The 9,231-nt window shown below is 36.8% G+C and overlaps 2 protein-coding genes across 2 annotated transcripts; one reads left to right on the plus strand and one right to left on the minus strand.

Annotated features, from left to right (window-relative positions):
* Nucleotides 1–412: 412 nt before the first annotated feature.
* Nucleotides 413–8,224, minus strand: LOC149255972 (uncharacterized). The gene is made up of 5 exons (XM_089455169.1): nt 8,115–8,224; nt 2,387–2,477; nt 2,250–2,293; nt 1,966–2,041; nt 413–661 (listed from the first exon to the last, which is right to left on the minus strand). Exons 1-5 carry the CDS (start codon nt 8,222–8,224, stop codon nt 413–415), a joined length of 570 nt encoding a protein of 189 aa, XP_089311295.1.
* Nucleotides 8,225–8,292: 68 nt separating this feature from the next.
* On the plus strand, nt 8,293–8,850 carry LOC149255973 (uncharacterized). Its single transcript, XM_089455170.1, has one exon. It carries the CDS (start codon nt 8,293–8,295, stop codon nt 8,848–8,850), a length of 558 nt encoding a protein of 185 aa, XP_089311296.1.
* The last annotated feature ends 381 nt before the right edge of the window (nt 8,851–9,231 follow it).

A 9,231-nucleotide genomic window follows, 5' to 3' on the forward strand; every position in this document is an offset into this window, starting at 1 on the left:
TTCATAAAGTTTCTTTTGAAGAGAATCAAATTATATCAATAAATATGCATAGAACAGAAACAATTCATCTCTTCCTCTGTTTCTTTCAACTAAAATCCAAATGACATTTAACAACATAGCTAACTAGATAAGCTAAACTTATTTTGACAGCAGGATTACAAATAAAGATAAGTATAGAGTTATACTTGAGTCCTGAGCTTTACTAGCTTGAAATCAAAATCATCTTTAAGAGCTTGAAATCGGATGACACTATCCAAGATGGATGGTTGAGGCATGACGCAAAATTTCCACCACCATAATACTCCCCTATTCCCCTATACAGCACTCTGTTGTAATATCTAGCTGAACTAAACAAGAAGATACAAATACTTTAATTTTGAAAGAAGTCCAGTTAATTTGATCGAGTCACTATTCAACCATAACATCGAATTGGATCATTGCATCCTTTGGCCCCAGATTTTTTGGCACCAGTTGATCTCTTTTCCAGGTATTGTTGATGATACTCTTCTGCTCTGTAAAACTTCTTCGCTGGCAGGATCTCTATCACGATCTCTTTATGCAGTGGCCTTTGGTGCGTTTCCATTGATTCCCATGCAGCTCTTTCCTGATCAGCTGAATAGTAATATATGCTAGATCTGTACTGAGTGCCTTTATCATTGCCCTACAAATATATGCACACAGTGCTGACAATTCATGTATCTGATGCAATTTCTATACATCAACCAGATACAAGTGTCTTTATAGTTTTTTGCCTTCTATGGTTATGAAATAGGAAAACCACATCAGGATCCAATCATATTTTCTATAACCCACCCTGAACCCGTATAGCAGGATCCAATTATATTTTCTATACCCCACTCTGCACCCCTATAGCAAGTATGTTAACAATCCATTGAAATGAAAAGTATATGGTAGATACATTGCCAAATACCTGGATTTGGTTTTCTGGTTAAGGAATCATATGAATGTGTGAAAGGCTTTGAATTTCAGCTTTCAAAGAAGCCAATGCTTCAAGCTGGCAAGTCTATTAGCATAGATATAAGTTAATTCCAAATTTATGAATATTAATTTTTAAAATACTAATAATAACATGTTTGATCATGTAGTTTTTTAAAAAATTAGAATTCTTAAGGATTTTATATAGCTTTTAAAAATATTTGGAAATTTTTAATGTAAAATATTTTTATCCTAGTCAAATCATTTTAGAAAATACAAAATTAATTTAAGACTAAAATTTACACCTTAAAATTTCCTAAATTATGTGTTTACATTCGTTGTTATTAAGCTAAATGGGGATCCTAACAAACATTTGAAAATAATATAATGAACCATGCAGTGATATATGAGACTGAAGACACCCGCAATGCCTGCACTCAGAATTCATTAGGAGTTTAGATTTGAAGTGCAATTATAGAATATTAATGGGACTCCACTCCCAATTGCATCACTTCAAACCAGAGAAACGAGGCCAGGTATACTGAAAACCGGTCTTTGCTTAAAGCACTAGATATATATCACAGCCTGGAGCCTACAAATCTTTTGAAGCACAGGAAATAGAATTCAAATACATTAAGACGCCCAAATCTGATTTAGTCCGATATTTGAAATACAGAGAATTCTAATGGCTTCCATTTGTTTTTTAACTAACTGATGCTTCTGAGGAAAGTTGATTTGTCATAAAAGTATGTACATGATTTTAACCAGTAATGAAAATTAAATTTCAGATCAATCTACTAATCTACAATATGCAATACGATATAAAATAGATTTGGGAATTCTATTATAGATTTGGGAATTCTATTAGCTAAGTTGCTTTTTTAGAACATGAGAAATGAGAAAACGGTTAGCGTGCATCTTCTGTCCATTCCAACTAGAGTAAGAAACCATAACGGTGGAGACTCCTTTGGCAATGGCATCGAAATAGGGGGTCATGTGGATGTTGACTAATTGTTTATAATTGCTGACAGTGTTATTCTCATCGACACCCTGGGTTGTTCCACAATCGCCCACAAAGTGCTTAGCACACGCTACAATATTTGACCTGACAAACATCAATAAATAACATGGTTAGAAAACTATTTCAGGAAACTGTGGTACAATTGATTGATCAAAGAAATTCATATTCTAAGCATGGATAAAGAAAAAGGTTTGTAGCTTAATGTCCAATTATATAGAAAATTGTGGTACAATTGATTGATCAAAGAAATTTATGTTCTGAGTAGGGATAAAACAAAAAGTCTGAAACTCACTGTCCAGCCACATACGACACCCCCTTTGTAAAGATCCTGCAAACCTGCTCGCATCAAACAAGACATTCTAAACAGTGAAAACTTGACTCTCATTTTTGAATGAACTTCCATCAAGCACTTCCATGCCAGAGTCTTACAACAACACATGGAGAAAATGTGTATTGAATGCCAGTAGATCGAACTTCCAGAGCTATGGCAGCTCCAATTCTTTTAACCAGATCGAGATCCCTGTATCCATAAAACATTGATACAAATTGTTAGCCAAACTTTCTAGAAGATTTTGATTTTGAGGGCAGTAATTAGAAGCCAGAGTTCCCATGATATATTAAACATCAACATTTTCACCCTGATTCTGTTATTATCCCAATTCAGTTACTCAAGATTTTGCCCATAATCATTCAGATAACCTTAGTTACTTTTCAAATCATTGTCTCCTAACATTTTTCTCATTGCAATCAGAGTGCCCCTTGGCACTTTCCAAATCATAATACTACTTACGATGAAAAAATAATGCCTACGGATATAGGCCCAGGCTGTCTAGTATTGTCTAGAGATAAAGGGTTTTAATGAAATATAGCCGACCACTCAACCTACTCATTTGTTTAAATCATTAGCCATGACATTTTCTAGTTGCAAGGAAATGTCGTGAAGAAAAAATGGAGTTGATACTCTTCTTGCCTGATAGCTCCAAGCCCAACATTGTGAGGGAAGATGGTAGCCCCATAGACATTGTTGTGACCATGAACAACATCAATCCCATATACACAACGGTTCTTAGATTTAAAAGAACTTTTAGGCCCCAAAATCATAAAATTAAGTCTAGCTAGAATAATAGGCATGGCTTAGTCTATTACATTGCAGTAAGTCATATAAGGAAAAGTACAACGTAGTGAGTGATACAAGGCAAAGTATATGGTGCTACATTAAGGAATTGCACGTGAAGTTCTCAGATCACTCCTGCGTGTCATCTCATAACTATATTATTATGCTGAGGGAAAAAACTCATATTTTCGAGGTCTTAACTTATTTTGATTTGAGAAGTGAGATAGAAATGGATTTAGGGTGGGGATTAATGGGTGGAAAATGAAGATTTTATGAAGTTATAATGATTTTTAGCAAATGTATATCTTATTGCAGAGAGGCCAAAGAATGTGCTTACCATGTGGAATACTACTTCAAAGGTATCCACCACAGAAAAGAGGCCAACTAGCCCTTTTACTCCCAATGCATTTTAAGCCCTATAAACATTTTCCTAAAAGTTTTTTTGTTAGGTACTTGTTAGTGTGATTTGCTCATATAACTGGATCCCATTTTACCATAACCCTTTAGATTCCTATGGTAATATGATTTCTTTTTTCTTCCATATGATTTGTCTCAAGTGCAAGATTCAAAGAAAGTTTTCAATCTTAATCAATTATTGAGAATGCTAACATCTAAATATAATGTAGTTCATTATTTTTAATTAAACCGTGTGAAATCAACAATAGAGGTCCTAGAGCCCAATAGGATTTTATGGCTTGATTGACAAATATAATAAAATGGAATAAAATAGAGTACTTCCTCCAAAATTTGTGACCTGACTCAACTAGGATGTTTTTACTTTGCAAAATTGGAAAGTGTTCAAGGTTGTAAGTTAAGATATGTATCAAGTGTGCTATATATAAACTGCACACTCTAGGTATAATTACTAGTCAAATATTATAGCCAGTAGTAAATACGATGGTATGGTTAACTAATTTACAAGTTGCTTAATATTTATCCCGAGACCATAAAGACAAATGTGTGATTTGTTTAACCCATGAGTGAAAACAATTTCGATAGAACAACAAGGTTGCGATGCAACGAAATACCTACCCAACAAATAATTTATTTGCTTAATAGATTATAGATGTTCTATACAATAAACCTATGTGAATATGGTCATCTTATTAAACCAGACAAATCAGCTCAGAATAATTTGGTATTCAAAAGAAAAGATCATTTTCTTATACATTCAAACATGTTCAAACTAGCCATCATTTTTATTCACTGAAATTTTTTGACACAGTCAAAGCCATTATATCCCTTAACATTTATTTACAAGCTCTGCCAATGGATCATGTTCAGATTTTGTGAACAGCACAACTTTCTCAAGTTACTTTTTAATGCCCACATACATATATATATATACCTCAAGGGTAGTTTAATGCCCACGTACACATATATATATACCTCAAGGGTAGTTTAATGCCCACATACACATATATATAGTTCAAAGGTAGTTTAGGACTAACTAATCAGTTCATTTCTCGAATAAAAATCTCGAAGAAAAAAAAGATATACTATAGGTAAGTTAGGAAAATCATGGATAAATAGCATTGATGACAGTGTATACAAATAGGTATTGTTTTCACAAGATTTTTTTTCATTCCTCAAATTGTGCTTGGGCTAGAAAACAGAGTTTCGATGTAAATGTAGATGAGAACCTTACTTTCTGAGAGAAAACCCGGATATTAAAGATATGAGTAAGAGGAAAACAGTTGCATATAGTCTAACAGTGAAGCAGGCAATAAAACATTGACCCCCAGCCCCTGCAAGGCCTTTACAACAGTAATATTTGAATGCTTAAATGACTTGCACCTTCCATTTGTTTTGGGTCATTGAAAACACTATTTTTATATTGAAAAAAATGACTTTAATGCTACTTCACATTACTCACTCAAGGTTTATAAATTATCTATAAGATCTCTGCAATTACCCAGGTATGTTTTACATAAATTGCAAATTTATTAAAAACATTGTGCAATGGGCTTTACATTGTTAATATGTAGTGTAATTTATTGTACAAACTGTGCATTGGGCTTTACATTGTTAATATGTAGTGTAGAATCGAGAATAGGCAAATTACCTTGCCTCATTAGTGGAAGTCCACAAGGAGTGATAAAATTTTGCTCTATTGTACTTAGTACCTGAAATAGAAAAACCAACCAAAAGAAAAGAGTGTATACATACATGAATCATATCCTCTTCCCGAGAGAAACTAAGGCAGCAATAACCTTAGTACGTGATAGCAATAAGCTCTTTGGCATCCTTTATTAGGAGGTATCCTTTGACAAATAATTTCATACCTACTTCTTTTCGCTAGAAGTGAAAAAAATAATTGACAAAATTGACCTCAAGCATACTTGCATTGAAGCTTCTAGATTGTGGATCAAAGCTGAAATCTAAATACAGTCCCAAACCCCTGAAAGCATGAAACCAAGCACTGAAAAACCCCAAGAAGACCTGCACACCAATGAAACTTTGTGCACGAATCAAGTTTCCCATGAAGCAGAACAAAATGCCAGTCCTGCACCAACCTCCAGCATGATCTATAAAATCTACAATCCCTTAAAAGATGCTCCAAGGATTTTAAACGATGAAAAAAGGGGCACAAACTATCTGACTACTTCCTTTTGGCATGGTGAACTTTGGAGGGAAGCCCTTCAACTACCAACGGAACAAAGACCCACACCTTGTATCTCAAATGGAGAGACCATACACTGTGACTGATAGATCAATCGAGAATCCAGGTTGAATACCTCATACCATATAAGGGAATAATCTCTAAAAAAGTCCATTTTTCCCTTTAACCCACTTGGTAGGTCAAGTCAGGCCTAGACATCCTGCCTGTATATGTGAAAGCTATCCACCAAGATGCCAATTGACTGACGATGGTCTGAAACCTCTGAAAGCATCAATGATGGAGCTAATCAATGGGTCTATTCAAGTTTGCTTTCAACGATGAAGCCAATCAATGGGTATCTATTCGAGGCTATGGCCTAATAGGTATAAAAAGCAAAGTATGGATAACACTCCCTACTAAATATTGTGTCAAAGATATAGCAAATATGATGCAACAGCTAGACCAATCTAAAAATGGTCTCAAGCCAGAGAGAATGGGTCACAAACTCTACCTGAACAATGGCATGCGGAATTGTTTTATTTCTCTTGATCATGCAGAAGCATATGGGTCTCTACACTCTATATCTTGGCATAGTTTGTCTCAAAGGCAAGGCCCTCACACCTCAAACTCATAAAGAACAGTGGAGAACAATGTGACCTCAAGTTGCAAATCCACAGAAGGGAAGTTTCCATCCGTATGTTGAGAGTAGACCAGTGATAGTAACACACTGCACTAAAGAACTTCAGACGAGATTTTCTCTCCAAAGAAGTCCAAAGAACCAAAATAATATATTATAACACCCTATAGGTGTATAAAAACATAGTGCTATGATTAGCAAAGCATAGTGCCCTGGTTAGAGTTAGAACATGAAACTATTGTTCATCAGTAAAAATCTATCATCGAGAATTGTAAGGCAATCCTGATTGAATCTTTAGCCTACTGAACTGTCTGCTTCTTGATAATGAAGGAAGCCGAGATTCTGAACCCCCGTTGTCGAAGAGGTAATGTCAGGAAACCACAGAGCTAGCCCAGTGTTGACCACTCTGACATCCATAAGTCATATGGTACTTTCTTTTTCTGGTTTTTCTTTCTATTTGCCTTGGTACAATCATTATTCTAGTAGTTGTAGTGAGCCTGGTGCAGTAGTAGGAGGAAGTACTAGTAGTTTCAGTGCTAGTACAATATCAAGGGGTCAGTAGAGTGGTGGTAGTTCATACCCAAGTGTGGCTTCAAACATGATTTCTTTATCCTAACAATTAGCATAGAAAGGAATCCCCTTGGTTGCTCGACACAATTAGCACAGAAAGGAATCCCTCTTGGGTTGTCCATGGACAGTCAATATCAAGGGTAAGTTTTGGATATTAATCTTTAAGTGGTTGAGATTTAATCCAGATATGCTGTATCAATAAAGCAAATGAAATGAATGAAAAGTGCACCTCTAAGTCCTAAGATCAGAGTAAGAATTCAAATTAAGTGCACAGTGAACTACCATGATGCTGCAAATAACAACTTAGTCAATACAGCCAAGAGATTCAAGGAGCTAAAACAAAAGATAATTATACCAGGTAACATATTAGAGTAACTTGAATAAAAGCACAGAGGACTAGCCAATTATCGAGATGGTTTTCCAATTCCACTTGCATCTTCCAGATTGTGAGATTTATTTATGTAGGGGGGAGCTCTGATACCAACGTAACACTCTACGTTGACTTAAAGTGTTCAAATCAGTCTCGTTAGAACATAGATACCAACTCTGCAAACAATGGAAAAACAATATTTATGAAAATTGGGATTGGGAACATAGAACACAAGATAATCTATGCCATTGCATTTTACTTCAGCAAAAAGACTTCAAGTAGCAACAACGAGAGCTGAGGAAATGCTAGTGTGCTTAGGGAGACTCCCCCTTAGGTGAGGTTTCGTTAAAATGGGACTTATTATATAAAAATTCCAGAAATTCAAAACATGAGTAGAAAGGAATCGATTATTATTAGGTCGATAGGCCTTCCTTTGAAAGAAACTTTCGTCGTCCTTTTGTTTCTGAGACTGACACCTGGCGTCCACATTCAGCGGGAAATTGTTCAATCATTTCTGTTATGGTCTTCATCCTTTAGGCGGAATGGTTGTAATTTTTGTTATCGGTGCCTAGCGGGGGTCGATATCCCTCGCTTCTGCTATCATTCGCGCCTGTCCCTCGCTTCTGCTATCATTCTCGCCTCTCTATCGCCCGAAATTGTTGTATGTGTCTCGTCAAGGTCAAGAAGAGTCCCAAGCCTGTGGCATCTTGCGCCATGCCTACGCTTCTTGGTAATTTATTGCTTTCGCCCTTTTCCCTTTGGTTTCCTCCAATCCTCAAGCTGTTAAATGCTGCCAGAGGATATGAACTTGAAGGATGCTAATTTTGGGGTTTAACTGTCAGGCATGAAGATAAACACTGATACTCTGATGGCAATAAAGGCAAAGGAAATTTATTGCTTTCGCCCTTCTCCCTTTGGTTTCCTCCAATTCCCAAGCTGTTAAATTCCTTGAGAGCCCACATATGCCTGGCCATTGCAATTTATATATTGATATCCACCGGAAGGAAGTCTTAGATAGTGGATATCAACCATCGGAGGGAAAATGGCGAACCAGTATTCCACCAAAAACTCTTTCGAAAGCCTGGTTGTGAGCACCATGATGAGTCGGCTAAATATGCGCAGCCCTTTTTTGGACACCAATACCTTCCTATCCAACTCGTATGATCGTATCGTCATGGACGAGAGCAAGAGCCCATTGGAGAGAGAGGAGGTGAAGTTGGAGAAGAATATCGTTCAGATTATATCTAGCGCGGACACTGATAAATTGAAGGCGAACTCCGGCCAGGCCGTCACCATTGGCGAGCACCAGGTTTCCGTGGGGTTCCACGAGGACCCAGAGCCCAGCTACCGCGTCTGGGAATGGCACGGTCACATCATGCTCTATGATGAGGAGAAGGGCTACACGACAGAGTATATCTACGTGAATTTCTTCGAGAAGGCAACTGAGTTTAAGCGTAGAGCAGCTAAACACCAGGAGAAGAAAGACAAGGAGAACGAGGCCTCCAGTGGAACTGTGGACTTAGGAGGACTTATTGATACCGTCAACGAGATGAACGCTCTAATTTTGTGCAGGAATATGAGCGTCGGGTCCTTCAAGTGAAGCTGCACGGTGGTTAATCACCGGGTTTTTGGGCTTAGGGTTTATGCAAACTTACTGGTAAGAAGCCCCCCCTTTAAAACAAAAAAATTATGTGCATTGGTTGGTTCTGGTAAGTCGGCTAATGCTTTATTACTTTGGGAAAAGTATTTTCTATAATAACTGGTGGGTGGTAGTTGCAATATGAAGTCCTGAATTATTTTTGAGATAATTGCAGCATTTAAAGGGGATTTGTGCTTGTAAATCATAAATGTCATGTGCTTGGGTTTGTTCAGATGTGGAAATTATTCAGTTTTTTCTGATGGTCCCAAACAGGTCTTCAGTGTTTCCATGCCCTGTGCATGTTGTTGTTGGACACGGCAATTGCATCCAATTCTGAAAAAA

The sequence above is a fragment of the Pinus tabuliformis genome, chromosome 7, assembly GCF_031772625.1.
Source record: "Pinus tabuliformis cultivar Carrire ecotype Pingquan chromosome 7, CPIR1, whole genome shotgun sequence".
NCBI classification, from domain to species: domain Eukaryota; kingdom Viridiplantae; phylum Streptophyta; class Pinopsida; order Pinales; family Pinaceae; genus Pinus; species Pinus tabuliformis.

Coding starts and splice junctions, on each gene's coding strand:
- LOC149255972 (XM_089455169.1), bottom strand. CDS start 8,224: ATGGCCAGGCATATGTGGGCTCTCAAGGAATTTAACAGCTTGGGAATT. Junction 2,294..2,386: donor CATTTTCTCCATGTGTTGTT/GTAAGACTCTGG, acceptor TGATGCGAGCAG/GTTTGCAGGATCTTTACAAA. Junction 2,042..2,249: donor GTGTCGTATGTGGCTGGACA/GTGAGTTTCAGA, acceptor GATGTTTGTCAG/GTCAAATATTGTAGCGTGTG.
- LOC149255973 (XM_089455170.1), top strand. CDS start 8,293: ATGGCGAACCAGTATTCCACCAAAAACTCTTTCGAAAGCCTGGTTGTG.